General features: G+C 44.6%; 1 protein-coding gene and 1 long non-coding RNA gene across 2 annotated transcripts in view; one reads left to right on the top strand and one right to left on the bottom strand.

The window, feature by feature from the left end:
- Positions 1-4975: 4975 nt before the first annotated feature.
- On the bottom strand, positions 4976-7845 carry LOC134486637 (uncharacterized). The gene is made up of 2 exons (XR_010065922.1): positions 7654-7845; positions 4976-5228 (listed from the first exon to the last, which is right to left on the bottom strand). It is a non-coding gene; the product is annotated as an uncharacterized LOC134486637 (long non-coding RNA).
- Positions 7846-16000: 8155 nt separating this feature from the next.
- The window catches only part of 1700013D24Rik (RIKEN cDNA 1700013D24 gene), an 85167-nt gene continuing 80215 nt past the window's right edge, over positions 16001-20952 (top strand). Inside the window, exons 1-2 of the mRNA XM_039107891.2 lie at positions 16001-16178; positions 18623-18673. Coding sequence (XP_038963819.1) covers positions 16034-16178; positions 18623-18673 — 196 coding nt within the window. The 5' untranslated portion in view covers positions 16001-16033. The remainder of the gene's footprint in view (positions 16179-18622; positions 18674-20952) is intronic.

Raw genomic sequence — 20952 nt, 5'->3', positions numbered from 1 at the left:
GTTTGAAGGTCTGGTTAAGAACACAGGCCCAGGTATGTAACTGGGCATAGAGCGTGGTTAGTTTCTATTCTTTTTGAGAATATGAATGGAGTTTGTTCAACATAATCTTTCTCAGCTCGTTGTTGGTATCTAGAGAGGCTGCTGATTTTTCTGCGTTAATTTTGTTGGTCATTTCTAGAGGTTTTCTGGTGAATTGTTCTGGAGTTTCTTATGTATGACATATGATCTGTAAATAGGAGCAATTTGATTTTTTCCTATTTGTGTCTCTTTAATGTCCAACTTCAAGTGATATTCTGGCCTAAGTTCCTAGGCTGTATATTGTCTATGTTCATCCCCCGGCTTTAGTAAAGATGGGTTTCACATAACGCCATTGTGTGATTAGCTCTTTGGGGAAACGGTGGTGTCTGCTAATCTATGTGTGTCTTTAGAGTATCAATCTTTTTTTTTTCTTTCGGAGCTGGGGACCGAACCCAGGGCCTTGCGCTCGCTAGGCAAGCGCTCTACCACTGAGCTAAATCCCCAACCCCTAGAGTGTCAATCTTATAATTGGGATAACCCTTGAGTTATCAGATCTGACAGCCTGTGGCTTCTGTAAGAGAACTTTTAATTTTAATTATAGGCTCCTAGGGTTATAGTGAAGAAGATGGTAGAGAGAGCTTAGTCAGTGTATGCTGTTTCTCCTGCAGGGCTTCACTGAATACAGCTGTGACATAGCCCGTTAGGGAGTTAGCACTGGCCTGTCACTGGTTACTAAGCCCCAGACCTAATACCAGGTCCACTTTTGTTTAAACAGCCTTGTCTGTGTATGCCCGTGTACACATGCACACACATCACAGTGGGCCGTTTGATCTCCCATTGAGATTCTTTGAGCCACCAATCTGAATCTAGACTTAGAAATAAGCACCACAGAAGCAAAGTTACCCTGTACTCACACCCATTCTCCTACTCTGTACCAACGGCCTCTGTTGCCTGCAGCTGAAACCCATCCCCACCCCCAGGTGTTGCTGTCTCAAGAATGTGATGTCAATGGAATTGCAGCAGAGCGGACCTTTTTTTCTCTTAAACACAATAATCTTGAGCTCCACCCAGATTCTTATATGTATCAGTAGTTATTCTTTCCATTTCTGGGTAGTATTCCACCCTATGAAGTAAAATTGCTAAGAATATCGGTCCACGGGCATTTCATGAACGTCCTTCATCCATCCCCCAGCCGTTTCTTCCTATACTACAAAGTTGAGGAGAAGACAGGGCTGGGTGTGTCTCCCTGAGCAGTTTCTGATCCCTGCTTGATTCTGGTGGCACAGAGGACTCTATGTGGTTTCCCGTGCTACCCTCAATGACTCTAATAAGCACCCAGAAGAAGCCCATGAAGATGAGATGGTGAGTGGGTGTGAAGTCCCCGGGTGTGAGGACCTCAGCTCTTCCAAACTGACAAGCCTTCCCGGATCTGTGGCATCTCATTAGAATGTCCTCATAGGGGCTGGCTTCGTGTGAGTTTCCCCTGTGTGGGTTAGGATTACTTGAATATCTTGTGAATGTATGCATTTGGAGCTTGTCCATCTCCCAAGCCATCAGCTGTGGAACAGCGGCCTTTCAACTCTGGGCACAGGCAAGTGTTCATTGCTTCTGAGATGGGAGTAGAGGCAGATAAACCTGGCTCGTGCTTCCCAGATACAAACATAGGCCCATTTTTCTACCTCTAGACCAGATGCAACAAGTCATCCTAAACCTCGAAACCGACACTGGTGCCAAGCAAAGTCTTCTGACCCCACACACAGAGAAGCACAATTTAGCTGTGTACATCAACCCTAGGCACATTTCAGAACCTGGCAGCTTTGAAAAGAAATGCCATTTCTGCAGAGTTCAGTTCGATCAAGGGTTTTAGGCATCTGTGAGGGTCGTCGCACCTGTGTACAGGCGGGGAGACTGTTTTCAACCACAGTGAGATACAGTTAGGAATCAGAAACAGAGGTCTGAGTTGTAGAAATTAAACAGCACACTCAGAAACAACAGAGCCTAACAAATTAGATGTTAAATTAGGGAAGGCAGAGATCAGTGCAAATGCAATCACAGCATACCACAGCTTGTGGAATGAAATGCAAACAGGGCTGAGAGGGCGTTTGACTACTCATGTGTACATTAAAAACGCTGAAAAACCTCAGAGCAACAGTGTTACTTCAGGTTTTAGGTGAGTAGGAATTAAAGAGACAATTACCACAGAGACAGAAATAATAGCACAGAGAGCTAGAGATTGGAAAAGCTGTAGGGAAAAGGAAACTTTTTTTTTTGAAAGTTGTTTGTTTTTGAAAGATCAAAACTTGATAGCTCTCTATCCAGATGAGTTTTGTTTTCAGCCTGACTGGGTTTGGACTCAGCTAGGGGTCACAATTCTGGGTGTCCGTGAAGGTGTTTCCAGAGAGGTTTAACCCACCCTGAATGTGAGCAGAACTCCTCCACATGCTGGAGTCCCAGACTGAATAGAAAGGAAATCAGGTAAGCACCACTATCTGGCACCCTTTGTTTGCTGGTCTCTCAAGGTGCGATAAGCACCTGGACGCCCTTCAACTCTTTTGTGATGTGTCTTATTTATTTATTTATTTATTTATTCATTTATTTATTTTTATTCTTTCCCTTCACCTTCCCAGCAAACATATTCCAAACCACTTGTTCTTCAATGATATCCACCCAACTTTTAAAATGTTCACCAGGACACTCAGTAGTGTTGGCACTTCCTTGCCATACGTAGGAATAGAGCAAGCAGCCTAGATGGCTGGTATCCATTTTGTAACTGCAGCCCCAGATGGTGGGATGAAGGGGAGAGGTAAAGAGCTTGGCCCTGTCAAACCCTCTGCTTTTTCTCTCCATAGCCTCTTGCCAAGCCAAAGCCCTTCGCCAGTCCCTGCCCTACTTCTTGCCATCCACTGAGGTCCACTGAGGCTCTAGTCACCTTTAGGAATGAACTCCCGGGGGTGCAGTCCGTTTCCTGGCTGCTCCTATTTCTTCACGGTTGATTTTGGCTCTGGAGAGTTTGCTGTTTTGGTGGGAATAGGGGGGGAACCGTGGCCTCGGAAGCAAACTGCCCCTGTTAGAAAGGCATATTTTGAGAATATAATACACGAAGCTATTTTTGTTTGCTTTTTTGAGACAGGGTCTCATTATGTAGTGTTGACTGGCCTGAAACTTACTCTGTGGACCAGATTGGTTTGGAACTCATAGTGATCTGCCTACCTCTCCCTCCCTGTACTAGGATCAAAGGTTTGGGCCACCATGACCAGTTGTAGTCACTTCTGAGTTGTTATGTGAAATGTCATTATTAATACACAGTTGAAGTTTCCAGCCTCCAGTGCCCCTTCACCTCTGAACAGGCCACTGGTGAGTCTGATAGTTTAGGAAATTCTGTAGATACTAAATTTTTGAGAGAAATCAAAGATTACACAGCACATCCACCCCGACAAGTGGAGATCACAAGGCCTTCCCCTCCAACGTGCTTATCAGACACTAGCCACGAAGCAGCGTGCTTTCCTGCTCCTCGGTACAGTCAGTCTTCACATTAACTGCTGTGGTTTGTGAGAGGAAGGAAACGCTGGCTACACCCAAAGAGACGGCAGCCGTTGCCTTTGCGTTCAGGAAAAGACGGTGCCTCTGTGGCAGTTAGCCCCAACACTACTGCAGGCCAGGCAATGCCTAATTACTAGAGTTTGGATTATATTCTATTAGTAATCTAGCTGTGGACAGGTTCCTGTTCTGAACTGCAAACCCTTCTGTTTATATGTGAAAACTCTGCCCGTTGCTCTGCAGAAAGCTTGGCTGTGCGTGCTGGAGCGAAGTCCAGGCTCGACTCCAACAGGCAGAATGCACAGGCCCTGTTTATAGTGGGGTCAGCTTGAGAATGAGATACGTATTTAAGATATGAGAATCAAGGAGAAATATTGGCTAGTCAGTGACTAGAGAAGGCACAACATTTTTATCTGACTTTCTACCCGTAGACAAAGCATAAGATTGGGAGTAGGACAAATTTCTACTTTGCCTCTACGGAAGGCAGAGCTTCACCGGCTTACTTCTGGTCGCGGGTGTGTATCCCTGACAGGAAAGTCAGTTGAAGAAGGCCAACAGGAAAATTCAAACCGTGTAAAAGGCAAAAAGATGGGGAAAGACTATTAGAGACTGTGCTCCAAGTGGTGGCTGCAGGGTGAGATGAGAAGGAGCACAAAGAAACTGTCTGGCGGAGGAGGGGCCGGGACAGTGGGGTCATAAGGCTTGCTATTATTTACATCCTTCCCTAGGCTGCATCCCCCCACCCCCATCGCTTCCCTCTTTAGCGCCAACATCAGTGAGCTCAGACTGCATAGGATAGCTTTAATGTTTAATACTTTGGAGAAGGAGGAAGCAGTGAACTGTCTACGTGTTAGACACAGTGGAGCGGAGTGAAGATGGAGGGCGGAAGTGGGTAGGGAGGCGGAAAGAGTGGTTCATGAGAGAGCGCACCAATTGCTACTTTAAACATGCTCCAAAGTGGTTACAAACAGTACGGAGAGTGCCCGGGAGATTGTTCGCTAGGACCTGGCAATGTAAACCTGAGGTCTCGAGTTCAGATCCCCGCACCATATATGCAGGTGCTTTCCAGCTGATTTCTCCATCTATATTATGTCCCTCAGAAGTTTTTCAAACTTTTGGATTAATCTGATTTTTATCAACGAGGTTCTATCACATCTTCATCTATTTACACGTGACCAAAACAAGTTATTGGAAAGTATCCTATAAAAGATGTTACATATAAGAGCCCAGTGCATTTTGGGCACGCCTGTCTGACTTAACTTTGAACTCGTCTGGATCCAACATTTCTCTCTGAACACAAGCCACTCACCAGGGTTTCACCCGAGAGAAGTGAGGATAAAGGTGAGTCCTGCTGGCTGTACTATCAGTGCAGTGAAATCATTTCTCTAGCTGCTCACAAAGTTTCAGTGACAGAGACCTCTTGAGTAGGACCAAAGTGTTTATTATTGGAGAACTTATGTAAAAGGAGGACACAATGTGTCATGGTCCTATCTGGGTACCACTATGGCGGTCTCTAAGCCTCTAGCCTGGACCATAGTATAGCTTGTTTCAGTACAGGGTTATGGATTCTTCCTTCACTGAGATACTAGAGTCTCTGAACTCAGCAATCTGAATACAGGGCTGCTCCTCTTCCTGCAGGACTGTCGCATTTCCCGGCTCCTCTTCTTCTTCTTCTGAGTAGGGCAAAAAACAACCAGAAGTAGCACATTTAGAGCCTCATTCTACTTAATAAGACCAAGCTGCCAGCTAGTCTCAGGGAGCCATGAGAATCGAGGGCAAGGTAAAAAGCACACTTAGGCAACTAGGCCAGGGTCTACATACCGTTAAACACACATTAAACAAAACCCACAAATTACACTTAAAGGGACCCCGTGTGACAGGGAATATTCCAGATCTGCCTTCAGAATGGTAATAAACTAGGGACAAGGGATCCCACATTTCCCCTTCGTTTGGGGACCTGTAAGGTATCCAGGCCGTCTTTGGATCTTAAGAACTATAGAATGGTTCCTTAACTCCAAAGCCTGCTTCATGAGACCCCACACTTCTCAGAGCATTCCTAATACATTATAACTATAGAGTATTAAACTCTGAGCAGATTGCTATCAGTGATGTTTTCAAACTGCATTTCTCATTTTGTTCTTCCTTCATCCTGAATTAGGCCCAAATATTTTTTTCATAATCCATGTGACCTTTGTAACTGGGAACCTCAGACTCCAATGTTTTCACATCCTCTCCAATATCACCCAGAAATAACAGTGACAGGGGAAGGCCATTGTGCTTAAAACAGGAAGTGATGAGCCTCCTCAAATTTTGTCTTCAAAGGAAGGATTGGCACTGAATTGCTCAAACACTATCTTCTGAGTAACAGGAATGAGTAGTAAGTACTAAGCCACTACTGGAGACAGACCTCACGTTTACCTGTTTTTTTTTTTTTTGTTTTTGTTTTTTGTTTTTTTTTGTTTTTTGGGATATGGAAGCCCAAGGAAAAATAAAAAAAAAAGAGCCTCTTGTTCAAACACAATTCATATTTTTAACACAGTGACTGCAGAGCAGTGATCCAGGAGCAGAGTGCTACTCAGCCACTAAGTTGCATTCCTTTGACAGCAATCTTGAGCATACCCAGACCATCCACTCTACAGGCATGAAGCCCTGCAAGAACTGTAGGTTCAGTTCTTCACTTCTGTAATGTACAAAACCCCTTCATTCTGTAAATGTACGCTAGGCCATTGGTTTTCCGTCCACTAAGAGGAGACAAGAGTCAAGGCGAGAAGCAAGGAGATGGAGTAGACTTGTTCCTACGATTCAGGATAGGGCCCATTCCAAAGCCTTGAGAAAATTATGTATTAATTTTCCTAATAATAATTTTCCCTTTATGGGGCTGTGCAAACTCTATGGTCTCTTCAAATACAACCCCAGAGCCTATACTTGAAAGCATTCTAGGTTAATTGTTAAATGTATCAAATTCAAAATTGTATTAAATTATCTATTCCAAACAAAACACTCAGCAGATGCCAATGTTTCACCGAAAGAATTACTTTGACATTGTTTGCTACTTTTTAGTTTTTCAGCATTTTTTCAGTTTGAGAAATATTGTCACAGTATCTAAGCCTCAACATGTATCTGAAACTGTTAGAACAGGTGTGGACAGGGGTCCCGAGGGTGTCACACAAGTGTCAGAGTGAGAAGGTAGAGTATAAGGTACGCAACCTATCACTCTACTTCTTTCAGAATGGGCCCCCAAGGCCGGACCTCTCTCGGATGTCTAAGACCACAGTTTCTCAAAGCCCCATTCTCTTGGTTTCTCTTCCATACAAAGCAACGGCCTTCTCTCACGTGTGTTCCCAAGAGCAGATTGTTTTCTGCACCTCACAGGAGGACTCCCAGTGTGTCAGCACACTGCTTGGCCATCTGCCAGAAAAGGAGCATTCTTAAAGACAGACATGAATAGTGAAGAAGAGATAAGGTCAGAGCAGAATCTTGACCTTGACATTTTCCCTCTTATAAAGACACAGCATCTCCTGGGTTGCATGAAGAGCTGGCATGTTCGGGGTGTGGAAACCATCAAGGTTCCGAAGTGGGACTCAGGAATCATGAGAACTCTCTAGGTGAGGATTACAGGCAACAAGCATGCCGAGGAGGGCAGGGCCTCCATCTGGTCCCTGTTCTTTCTCATCCTTCTCTCCTGGCTACCCTGGATGACATTCACGTGTCCTTATGACTGTGAGAAAGGCTGAGTGAAGAACATTCTGACACATCTTTACATAGACCCTCCCCTGAATCTCTCAGATAACCAAATCCCCTCCACTTTAGTGGTTCATGGGTATCCCTAGATTCCTGGCTCAGTATTAACTTCGGTTCAATCTTCATCTACTTTAGATCCTGACTCTGTGACCCCTACTGACCTTACTACTGTCATAAATGACACCATGTTTCCTTGATATTTCTAACCCAAAGTCACATCAACTTGGGAAACAAGTGACGCCATCTAGAAAATACAAGTGCAGACAGGATGTAGACTCAGTATCCCAAAGATTGGCACCTCCCACCCACTGCCCACAGCTTTTGACATTCCAGGCTCCTGCTGTTTTCTAGAGCTACCTTGGCATTTTGGTTTCTTTCTGCATTGATGAACCATCAGGACAAGGAGAAAAAGGAGGAAGCAAGGTCCAAGGCTGAAACCAAGGATACTTGCCACAAAGAAGATCCCAGGCCCAGGGTTTGAATGGACTGCTGAAAGGAACATATTTTGGATATGGAAATGACAAGGGGGATCCTGTCTCCACTAATGATACCTGTGGGTGTTCAGGATGATGAAGTCACAGCTGCAGGCACAATGGGAGATTGTGAGAGGCTGGTAGCCTCCTTGGAGGGAATAGGTCACTGGACCTTGGAAGGCTGAAGTGGTCCCTGGTCCCTTCTCTCTCTGTGTTTCCTTGGTAACCATGAGACAAGCAGCTTTCCTGAGCCCCGCCCTGCTCCCATACTTCTTTATGCCTTGTCACAGCATAAACACAGTGATATCAGCTGGCCATGGAGTCTATGAGCCCAGACTTTTCTTAAGTTGTTCATCCTAGGTATTTAACCACACCCAGCAGTTCAGGCTCCCATCTCACCCACTATCAGACTATGTTGACTTCATGTAAGTGTTTTTGAGGGGACATTTTTGCACTTCTCTCATACATTAGGTTTGTCAAAACAAATCACAGAAAAGCTACCAGAGAAGTGTTTTCTCTCAGAGTTAAAAAGGCTAAAAGGGCTGAGGAGATGGCTCAGTGGGTAAAAGTGTTTGCTTTGCAAACTCGAGGAAGACCTGATTTCTTTCTTTCTTTCTTTTTTTTTTTTCTGGAGCTGGGGACCGAACCCAGGACCTTGCGGTTGCTAGGCAAGCGCTCTACCACTGAGCTAAATCCCCAACCCAAGACCTGATTTCTAATTCCTAGGACCCGCATAATGAGCTAACATGGCTGCTCACACCTGTGACCCTAGCATTGGGAGGCAAGGACGGACAGATTCTGAAAGTTTGCTGACCAGGCAACCTGGCTAAAATAGTTAAGTGATAGAACTTGTGTTGAGGCAATAAGAAAGAAAATGGTGGAGCCTTGGCGTTTTGCTCTGGTTTCCACATGTGTACACAAAGGAGCAGCAGTTATAAACCTACAATCATGTACCATGCATAACACACACACACACACACACACACACACACACACACACACACACACACAGCCCCACACAGTCTAGAATCAAGGTGTTACTAGTCTTGATATCTAGAGAAGAATACTGCTTGCCTCTTCCAGCTTCCGGAGCAGCCCAGCAATTCTAGGGTAGTTTTGGCTTGTAGAAACGTCGTCTTGTTTCTGCGTCCATCTTTACACGGTGTCTTCCTTGTGCAGAAATTGTCTTCACACTGTTCCTCTCTCTGTCTGTGTCTAAATGTCCTCCCTTCGTAAGTCTGTGATTCAGTGGATGATGTTCCACCTTATCCATTATGACCTAACCATTTACATCTATTAAGATGCTATTTCCAAATGAGGCCACAATCTGTAGTTCCACATGACAAAGATTTTCTGGAGCACTCTATTAAGATACAGTTTTATTTTTGAGCTGCCAGTGAGTAATTCTCAGTACAGAGCTTCAGTCCTTAGCCCCAATGTCTCCACTAACCAGGTCACCTCACTCTGGCACCCTCTTCACCCTGAGGGTTGGTCTCACCGTGGTGGTAGTTCAGGACTGCTGAGTGAACTCCTTGACAATTCACTGAATCCTCCCAGGTCAATGCTTTCATCACCAAGATAGACTCAGCCTCCTCAGATAGCTAGAGTAGAAATAAACACACAATGACAGAAAGTACAAAAAACAAGGCACACATTTAGTCATAAATTTTCATGAATACATAAATCTTGGAAGCATCATAAACTACATAATCTAAGTGAATTATGTTCAATTCTTTTATTTTATTTTATTATCCCCTGTAGAGTTGGCACCAGGAAACTTGGGTCTGCAGCAATTCATAGTTAGGGTGAGAGTGTTTTCAGAAAGCTATAACTGAGGTGTATGGGTTCATTCTGAATGTGGGCAGTGTATTAAGTCCTGAGACTTAATACAAAGTGAAAAGGCAGAAGGCTGGCTTAGTATGATCATTTCCCATCTCAGCTTTCTGGTTTTCACTACAAACCAAGCCGTTCCTTCTGACATCTTCCTCACTGTGATAGACTGTGTTCCTCTAAACTGTGAGCCACAATAAACTTCTCTAAAGCTGCTCCTTTGTCAGGGGTTTGGTGGCTGGGATGAGAAAGAAACTAATACCCACAGAACACTGCACAAACAGAACACAGGCTGAGAACCAATATTTTGAGACACAAGTAGTAGAGCCACTGGGTATTTTTTTTTTTTTTTTACTTTAACAGAAACAGCTGTTTCCCAGGAAGAGGCTCCAGGTGGAGACGTGAGCATAGGCAGTTGACTGAGGAGTACTCTCTCAGGGAGACAGATTAGACAGAGGATGAGAGGGACCCAAATGCAGTCACAGCAAGGGCTCCTCTGTGGTCCTTTACATCCACATTAGAAAGACCCATCAGACAAGGATGGTCCCAAGCACACCCACCCACCATTGCCTATGGCATTTGGGTATCTGTTTAAATACAGCCTCCTCTGATTTGCTTGCTTTGTGATTTAAGTATACATTAGTATATATATGCAGGGAACTTACTCTTATTGGATGTTTTCATGCTTCTTATGGAGAGAAAACTTCCAACAGAAGCATTAATAGGATGTTGGGATACATTGTGCAAAGGTGTGTCTCGGTATATTCAATTGTTAATCCTGTACAGGTAGATAGCTAAATGCTGGCAGGATCTTGGTATTATTATTTCCATGGGCCCCAACCTCACATTTTGTAATCATCCTTTCTTACTAGCCTAGAGGCAATCTAGAATTGCCTGACCAAAAGCTGGGCAGGAAGTGGAAGGCAGAACTTCTAAGAGACAGAGGGATGCTGGGAGAAGAAATGAGATCTGGGAGATTTGCCAGAAGGCACAGAGGTGAACATGGATATACAGAGTGGAGCAGATAGTTAGATCTAGCCACGAGGTTGGATGTAGTGCTAGCATTGGTCAGGTTAAGCTAGATAGATGACTGGGAGACTGCTCTAGCTAAAAGGCATAAGCTTTAAAATATTAAAAACCTCTGTGTCATTATTTATATGGCTGGCGGGTCTGAGAAAGTCCAGCTATAACGGACAAGCTGTAGGCTTGCATTTGGCACTTGGCTTCACAACCTTTGTTCATGCCTTGCCTGCTCCATCGCCTTTTGCATCCCCTCACACTGTGTGCGTGCCCCTGCTGGTTAAGGTGATCCATCTGGTGGGGGACTCAGATTCTGAAGCCGTGGCCACCATGGGCACTTCTCGGACTGCAGGGATTGGGCATTTATTAACCAAGTGAGGGAAAGAAGGGTCACATGATAGTTGCAGAAGGAGAGGAGAAAGGGTGTGGGCCAAAAAAAGGAAAACTGGTTTCTGAAGATGGAAGATGAAGAAGATAGTTAGAAAAACTCCCTGGAAACCATGGAGATCAGAAGCAGGCTGCACAGACTTTGAGTGTTCAACATGGGATCCCGTTTGATGAGGTTTTTAACTTTCAGGAACTCATGAATAATCTCGTCATCAATAAAAAGCCAAAATTAACTCTCCATTTGATGTCAGTCAGGTCCCTTTGGTTGCTCTGCCCTCTTGGCCTTGACCTATGACGTAGCAGCCAGTCTCTTGCACAAGCTTGAGGCATTTATTTTTATATGTTCTTGATTGGCACTTTAGAATGGGCTAATGTACAGAGATTGTAAGTTTCCAGTCTCTCATTTTCTCAGCTCTAATTATGAACCTGGATCTGTACATTGGACTTCTAGGTTTCTATTCCAGCATGATGGACTGCTTTCCAGTTGTCTGTCTGATGGGTGGGCGGAGCTAGGGGGAGTCACTGAGTGGTATAGATGTAGACCAGGCAACAAAGCTCTCCCATTGTCGGCCATGCACTTATTTTCCCAAACTGTTGGGAGTAAATGAATCTTTGCAAACTAAATGCAAATGAATTCTCTTTTGATGCTGCTTTTAAGAGTGTGAGCCCAGGTAAAAGGCAGGTTTCATTTCTTTTCAGTTTTAATGCCTCACGAAGAGAACCAGATCTTCCCCATCAGGGTAGTTCATTCCTCACAGTGTGCTTAGAGAAACTGCCAAAGTAAAGCCCAGAGAATTATGACTGTACTGGCTGGTTTTATGTGTCAACTTGACACAAGCTGGAGTTACCACAGAAAAAGGAGCCTTTCTTCAGGAAATGCCTCCATGAGATCCAGCTGTTTAAGGCATTTTCTCAATTAGTGATCAAGGGTGGGAGGGCCCATTGTGTTGGTGCCATCCCTGGGCTGGTGGTCCTGGGTTCTATAAGAGAGCAAGCTGAGTAAGCCAGGGGAAGCAAGCCAGTAAGAAACATCCCTCCATGGCCTCTGCATCAGTTTCTGCTTCCTGACCTGAATTCCAGTCCTAACTTCCTTTGGTAATGAACAACAATGAGGAGGTGTAAGCTGAATAAACCCTTTCCTCCCCAACTTGCTTCTTGGTCATGATGTTTTGTGCAGGGATAGAAACCCTGACTAAGACGATGACTAATCGGGGAAATCCAACCGTGCCCATCTTTCCTCAGACCCCAGCTGACTGTAGTTTTAGGCAGGACAATCCCCTCCGGCTTGCTCAGCTACCCAACTCCTACCTGCTTTCTGAAGCAACCCACACCAACCAAATTGCCAGGTATGGCTTTCTCCTTTTGCCACTAAGGCAGAGAACCATATCTCTCACTTCTCTGGCACTCTAACTTGCTTTGTGGTCAAGCATGACCTTGAATTTCTGACCTTCTTGCCTTCACTTCCCAAGTTTATAAGCATTATAAACTGAGACCATACCATCATTCTCAAATAAAACTTCAAGCCTTTTATACATTGAAGTCCATAGTGAGTAGATTAAAGAAGCTTCCTGAATATGAGAATAAAGATTCCAATGTGTGCACTAAAACTATCAGGGGGCTTGGGTGGGGTGGCTCAGTGGATAAAGTGCTTGCTGCCCAAGTGTGAGAACGTAAGCTCAAGTCTTCAGAACCCACATCAAAGCTGGGCAAGTGTGGGTGCCACTTGTATATCCAGAAACTGTAAACCCAGGGCAAGCTGACTAGCCAGACTACTTAGATTTGGCAAGTTCTGGGTTCAGCAAAAGATCTTATATCAACGAATGAAGTGGTGCATGACCAAGGATTATGCCCAGTGTCAATTTCTGACCTTCACATGCACATGTACATATGCACATGTATCCACTCTGTCACCCACATGAAAACATGCCCATGTGCATGCATACTACATACACGCACATGCACATGCACATACACACACATACACGCCACACTCACACACACACACATCCACAAACACACATCCACATACAAACACATATACCACACACACATACACATACACACACCACACACTCACAACCCCCCACACCTCCCCACCACACACACACATCCACATACACCCACCACACACACCCACATGCACACACAGCACACACTGCACACACACACACACACACACACACACACACACACACACACGCGCGCGCGCGCAAAATAAATGTCACAGATCCAATGTTTTCCCTAAAAACTTTCCAGGTCACTGGCACCATTAGCCTGCCTTGGCACTGTTTCTGTTTTCTGTTGTGCAACTGAATTCCCCCGGATGATGATGAGGAAGATAAGGGCTCTAAATTGCAGAAGATTCCAAGATGGAGATGCCAGGGACCAGGGATGAAATTGAACTGTTCTTGAGGAGGCAAAAATGGTCCCATGTCCTTAAGAGTGTCATCAGTCCAGGTGAGCTTGATAGCCCAGATTGTGTGTGTCCTGAATCCTGAGGACTGTGAGTTCACTAGATCAGACACAATGGCCATCTCTGAAGCTGGAGGTGTTGTAGCCCAGACAGCATCTGAACTGTGTTAACTATCTGATTCTAATGCATTTCTTTTTAATTAAATTTTTATTAATAAATTATTTTATTTATTTACATCCAAATGCTGTAACACAGTTACACAGGGAGGACTCACAGCACCTTTTCTGCCAGAGGTTTCCCCTTCCTGGAACATACTCAGGCTCCCCTGGGTGGCTGCGTCTAGTGATGAGACACTGCCCAGCTGCTAACACACCATGTCGGCCTCTTTCAGGTTCCAGAAGGCATGACATCCCGTGCCCCAGGTACCTTTGGATCAAACCCCCATGCCATGAGCACTTGCCATCCCCTCTCCTGGACTGGAGGTTCTTCTGAGGAGGCAGCAGCACAACTTGCCCCCGGCATGGTGGGAGAGGAGAAGCTCCAGGAGCTTCTGGTGTTCGGGTCTATAATACTTGCCAGGGGCAGCAGAGGACATTTTGGGTCTCATTCCTGTAGGAGCACAGTGAAGAAGCGCTGGGTCTGTGGTGCTGTGGGTGGGTCTGCTTTGTACTGGACTCTGTGAGGTCGTGAGGTGGAGAAGTCTGAATTATTTGGCAAGCTGAGTGCCAAATACTCACTGGAGCACATTCTTTATCAGTTTCATTATCAACACTTCCACATCAAACACAAGTGTGTATATGCACCCCCCCCACATGCACACACACAAGCACACACACATGAACACACACATGCACACACACATGCACACACACATGCACACACGCAGACATACACAGACACACACATACACACGCACACATGCACACACATGCACCCCCCTCACTCACACACATGCACACACAGACACACAAGCACACACACATGCACACACATGAACACACACATGCACACACATATGCACACACATACACAAACACACATGCACACACATGCACACACACAGACGCACACAGACACACACAGACACACACACAGACACACACATGCACACACACATGCACACAAACACACACGCACACACATATGCACACACACACACACACACACACAGACATACACACACAAGATCTACCAGGAGATAACCCTTGACTGTCCTTGACTATCTCATTCATTCTCTTGTTGTAGTCAGGAGTTGCTTGACTGTTGTGTCTCTTCACCATAGCGTGTAGAGAACCTGTTGGGAATGCTACGAATAGGGTCTGGATGTGTACTTACTGACTGGCTACAGGAACAAAATCTGCTGAAAGATCTTTTAAAAATTTTTGCTGACTGTTAAGGTAGTGAATGATATTTAAATTGAAAAATGTGATTTGTGGTCATAAATATTGAGCATTACGATATAATTACTGCATAACCACTAAAGAAAACCCTATTCAATGTAATTTAAGTTTACGACTTAAGCTTTAAAATTTTTATTTTATTTAAAAAAATCATATGCATGAGTGTTTATAACTAGACTTACAGATGATTGTGAGCCCCCGTGTAGGTACTGGAATGTGAACCCAGGTCCTCTGAAGGAGCAGTAAGTACTCCTAACTACAGCATCTTTCCAGACCCTCAACTTAAGTTTTAATGAAAAATTATAAAACAGCTCAACAAGAACTACTCATAGTCTATAAAAGTAATCGAACAGCCAGAGTTCAGAGAACAATAGATGAATGGACGTGAATTAGCAGACAAGATGGAAAAAATCTGCATAAAATTTAAATGCAAGATGAAAAAAATAGTACCTAACGGAATGCAGAGTATTCCAGAATCCAGGAAATCCATGAATGAATAGTAAACTCGGGAATTCAAATGAAGAAAAAGGAGCACAGGGAAACCAGATGTAGTCGCAGTCTTTGTGGTGAAATGGCAGAATGGGTTTGTGCTTGCCAGGTGATCCTATTCGCCCTTCCTGCCCAGTGCAGGTAGGAGATGGATGACAGAAAGGCCTCAGTGAGGTTGTTGCTTTTTGGATCTGAGACCCTCAACCATCAACATATTGTCACATGTTTCAGCTCGTACGAGGAAATGAAAACGAGAGGTGTCGAAAGAGATAAAGAAGAGAGTACACAGGTGCAACCTTTAGCTTATCATCAGAGGTAAAGTGAGTGTGACAAAGAACCCGGAGCCGAGCCGGGGCTGAGGGGGGCGCTTATAGCCTCACCCTACTTCCAGTTTCCCATCTGTTTTCTCCACACAGGTAGAGATGTTATCTCTGTTTCATGAGCTGGCTATGTGCTGCTATGCCTCCCCTGCCAGTATGAGCAATAAGCCAAAGTGCTATGGTGTTTTCTCACAGCAAGGGAAACAACTAACGCAACAAGCACCCTCTGGATTAACCTCTGGGCTAGCATGGGATGGACGGAGGTCCCCTAGAGGCTAATTAGCCCCTGCTTGGCTCTCACAATTTCCCATTGTGCTCTAAGCAGTGACTTCACCATCAGAGCTGGTCTACCAGCACCAGCAGGAGGTAAGGTATACTACCGCCTGCCCTTCTCTTACTCACAACATGTTCTTTTCAGAGACTCACTCAAATCCCAATCCGGGAATCTTCTTTGTGACCACTGTCCTCGGTTTCATCATGGGACACTGCATTTTCCTTTTTCTCATTATCCTGGTGATTCATCAGTGCAGAAAGAGGAGAGTGTTCCAAGGTAGAGAACAGCAGGATCCTGGGATTCGGAGAGCTTGTAGACAGTGGGTGGGAAGAATGGTTGTCGTGGGAGACCGGATGTGCCCCACCTTCCCTAAATTTCCCGAACAAGGACATTTGTTCTCCAAATTCTTAAACTCAGTGACTTTAGATTAGTAGTGTCAAGAAACATGGTGTCATGGCAAAATAATATTTTTCTGAAGTTCTAAAAGTAGAGCGTGAGATCAGGAAAGAGGCTACGACTGTGACTGGGGGAGGAGTTCTAGGCTTATCCAGAGGCGCGAAGGGAGTAGGGATCTGATGGTCAGAGAGTAGACTCGTGGGCTCCGGAGAGACTATGCTAGGGCATTTTAGGGCGCCGTTTTTCTCGTTCAGCTCTTTATTATGATCACATGTGAATATTCTCTCCGTGCGGTTACAAGCATGGCCGTGATTGGCCATGAGACAGGGAGGAGGAAGAACTGGAGTCAGGAGAAGGTTCTTTAGTGTGTGTCTCTCTTCTTCATCATGTGAAGGAGCTCCTTAGTGTGTGCACAGTATCTGCACATGACATCCCAAGTCCCATCTCAGAGTTCTTGTCGACGATCTCGAGACTTTTCTACGACTCCCAGAGGACCTCAAGTCCTCTCTGCTGGAAGAAAACATTTCCAGGCTGAGTTTCTGCTCTGAGACTTATCCAATACTCACACATGTGAACTTCTATGCTCATGTCTGTCCTTGGAATGCTTCTTGTTTGGTGCTCAGTGACTGAGGCATGGTAGTATGTGGAGCAGGGGGATGTCAAAGTTAGTCTGAATATGTACTGGGATGTGGGGACATGGCTCTTGAGGCAGGTGTGGCTGCATGTACAGGAGGCACTGAAGGGAAGGCAGCTACACCTTCAGCCCTGGAAGAGGGGTGATGTGGCTCTGGGGAGGTGATTATTTTTTTTTCTCTTTTTCGGGGCTGGGGACCCAACCCAGGACCTTGCGCTTCCTAGGCAAGCGCTCTACCACTGAGCCAAATCCCCAACCCCGAGGTGATTATTTAAGAATGACTTAAACTCTGCTTTTTGTCCTTACACCTCTGTGCCAGCCTTGTGGTCCAAATCCATAGCTGATAAGTATTTGTATCTAGATAATGTGACAGTATTTCTCAAACAAACGTATCAGGTTGGAGGGGAAAAAGTAATACTAAAGGGCAGGAGACAATGAAATCTTTTTTTGAAAGATAGGATCTGTCAAACACTTTATTTGAAGGAGATAATACCTCAAATGCTGAAGCTGATACGTCTAACAATGACCAAGAATGCCTTCAGTTACAAAATCTGGGATTGTCAGTACTTGAAGACATCACAGGGTTTACATAGCCAAATACTTGTTCACTCATAAAGTCACTGAAAACTGGTGATACAAGTTTCTCAAGGTATAGATACAAGATGGCCCTATTTTGATTCTGGTGGAAAAGCCCATATAATTTCTGCATTTCTCACCCCGGTCGTCTTCTTAGAGATGAGACTACAGAAGTGAAGGGTCTCCAGGGCTTGCAATTCTTCCTGTGTGCCATGTCTGTGAATTAGATAAGGTGGACATTCCAAGGGCTATTATCACGACAGCGGAACCCAAGTGTGAGCACAGGGCACTTAGCCCTCTTTCTAGGCATCCTTAGGTTACATTTATAATCCGTTCTTTCTTTCAAAATCGCTAAGAATCTATAAATGTATTTATTAATTCACTAGTAGAATCGGAGCAGTCATAACTCATTTGCTTCCCCTCTACACGCTGCTGCATCAGAGAAATAAGCCTTCAGAAGAGCATAGTTAGAGCCCATATTTTTTATTTTAACCTTTATTAACTTGAGTATTTCTTATTTACATTTTGATTGTTATTCCCCTTCCCGGTTTCTGGGCCAACATTCCTCTCCCCTTCTATATGGGCTTCCCCTCCCCATCCTCCCCCCATTACCGCCCTCCCCCCCAACAATCATATTCACTGGGGGTTCAGTCTTGGCAGGACCAAGGACTTCCCCTTCCACTGGTGTAGAGCCCATATCTTAACATGCATCCATTCAAGGATTTCCTAGGGAAAACTAAAGTTCTCACTGTGGGTCAATGGGAAGTCAGGATTTGTTAGGTGTCCTCATAGGCTAGATGGCAACAGAAGCATACTTCTTTGTCAGCAGTTTCCTGAGATTTTTGCCACAGAAAAGGTATTTCCAGTTTTGTCCTCTGATTTAATGTCCTTGTTTGTGTGGGCAGACTGAGAGACAGCTCTTTAGCATTTCTTAGTTACCACTGATCTCTAGGACAGACACTCTGGAGAAATCGGCCTGAGATCCTCTTCCCATGACACTCTTCTTTGAAGCTTGCCTGTGGTTCTGACATGCCTAGAAGGCTCCTATTATCTTTGGGTCATAATTATACTGAGACCTTAAATTTTCTTTTTGTTTGTTTTTCATATTGCCCAGAGGAAGAATCGATGAAGAAGATACTCCTGAATGAGGAAGAGGAGTCTGGAAGTATGGTTTGTGAGCTCAGAGACCCTAGGGTATCACTGAAGGGACCAGTGTGACTGTATTGAAACCATCTACACTATAGTCCAGGCTAGGGCTTCAGAGGACACCACAATGGTGACCACCTGTGTTGATGTTGCATTGTGCTCTCGTTTTTCATAAACTATCCCATAATAACTACTTGTGTCCTTCTCACTAGTGCCTGTAATTGAGAAATCTTTGTGACCATCTAATGACACAGTATAGGTTGATTATATAGAATGGGCAAATAGCTCCTTGGCGTGTGTGTGCTTCTGCCACTTGAGTGGGAGCAACACCAGGTCCAGCGTCAGAGCTGATCTTCTTCCAACCTCACAGTGAAGAGGGTCAGACAGCCTAGAAATGTTCTGCGATCACTACAACATTGTTTCTCTCATAATTTTGGCCTTTCTCCCAGTGACTCAGGAAAATGTTGAAAGGAGGCACATTTAGGTATGACAACTTTCTGGGGACAGTACTAAGTAAAGTAAAAAAAAAATACCCAAAATATAAAAACTCAGACACATTCTTGGAATAGGGAGATACAGAGGCTGTTTGGAAGCAGACTGTTTTCAAGCTCCTAATTTTCAAATTTTGGTGATGGGATTATTGCATTTCAGTTTACTTTTAAGCATAATTAAGCCTTTTAATGGTTGAGTGACTGGGGCACAGCATGTCAGATGTTTTCATATGGATAATAAACGTGAACCTCTAGCTCTCAGTGAAGCCCATCTCACACTTCTCAAGCACAGTGCATTTTATTTCATTTTGTTGATCAGTAAATGTACTTTGGCTATCCTGATGGCGAAACTCAAGGTCTCATGTATACCATGCAACCGCTCTACTACTGGATGACGTTCTTCCAGCCTTATCATGATGTTTAAAAAATACAATGAAAGTATGTGGGCTTTTGTTGGAAAAACAATTTGTTCTTACTTCCTCTGGCTATAGGAGAAGATTGGATCTTCTCTTTTGGTGGGCAAGAGCAGTGTTTGAAATGGGTCACAGTCTACTGCTAGGCTAGTCTACAGAGGTGTCGAATAGTTCTGTTCAAAATGTGATGAGGGTGGGGTAGCCTTCTTGGCGTACTGCGTTAGAAATGCTCATGGCAACATCTTAGAAAATAGCCACAAATGATTATCTATGAACCGCTCTCCATCTACACTACTGCTGTTCTCTACCATCTTGGAATTACTTATCTGCAGACATGAAGTGCTTTTTCTGACAGGCACCATCTAGGAAAGTCCATGGCAATCGAGTGAGCTCTCTGAAGATGACCCACCATTTTGTATGGCTGCAATGGGTGACCTCTGAGATGTTAAGGTCCTCAGAGGCTTTATCCCAGGATTGCTTCTTGCTGTTGGCGTTGGTTTCCTGCCACTATTACAGCCTAATGATTCCTGAGCATCAGCTCACCATATTGGGCAGATTTCCTGAAGATCAATGCAGAGATGAGCTTTTATAAATCAGTGACTATAGAATTCCTGATTTTTTCAAATAATTTTAGGAAGAAAGTTTAAGGAGATGGTTTTAGTTGTTTTGACAGAAAGACGTAATAAAGCTAGAATCAAGAACAGAATGCCCCCTTCTCGTAGAATAGTAAAAGCTGTAAAGTAAGGAATATGATGAGCTTTCATAAATTATACTAAGAGTAGAAATAGGCTTGGGACAGATTCGTGATCAAGGAAAAACATTCATTCTAGGTCAGGTCCAAGGATGAGGCCACAGGTGTGCACTGTGATAAAGCAAGGCCGTGTGAAAGTGTTGCCCGGAACTTATTATGAGCTTATGAAATGAAACACTGCTTTGAGTTTGCTATTGGCATCCTCTTGTGACTCCCCTTCTGTGTAACGTTTTATCTATGAGGTAATTTTTTTCTAACCTTGAAGACCTTTGTCTAAAAAGCTATAAAAATCTGAAAGCAAAAATAAAGGTCTGTTTAGCCCTTTTCTGTTTCATCCAGTCTCTGTGTGTGTGCGCGCCCCCCCTCCCCTCTCTCCCCCACTCTCCCTCTCTCTTCCTTCTTTTTGGCTCAGGAAGAGTTAATGAACTCTGAGCCTGTCACCTGGCTAGCAAGAGGCCCCTGAGTCCAAGTGTAAAGAGCCCGAGTAACTCCTCTGCTGCAGCAGGAATCAATTACCAGAAGGTATCAGTTTTGGCCCCAGAACAGCAAGAGAGGGAGGGAGAGGGAGGAGAGGGAAGAAAGGAAGAGGGAGAGGGAGAGGGGGAGGGAGAGGGAGTAGAAGAGGGAGAGGGGGAGGGGGAGG

This window comes from Rattus norvegicus, chromosome 4 (genome assembly GCF_036323735.1).
Source record: "Rattus norvegicus strain BN/NHsdMcwi chromosome 4, GRCr8, whole genome shotgun sequence".
NCBI classification, from domain to species: Eukaryota; Metazoa; Chordata; class Mammalia; order Rodentia; family Muridae; genus Rattus; species Rattus norvegicus.
Note: the sequence above shows the minus strand (reverse complement) of the source record. Positions and strands in the feature narration are given on the sequence as shown.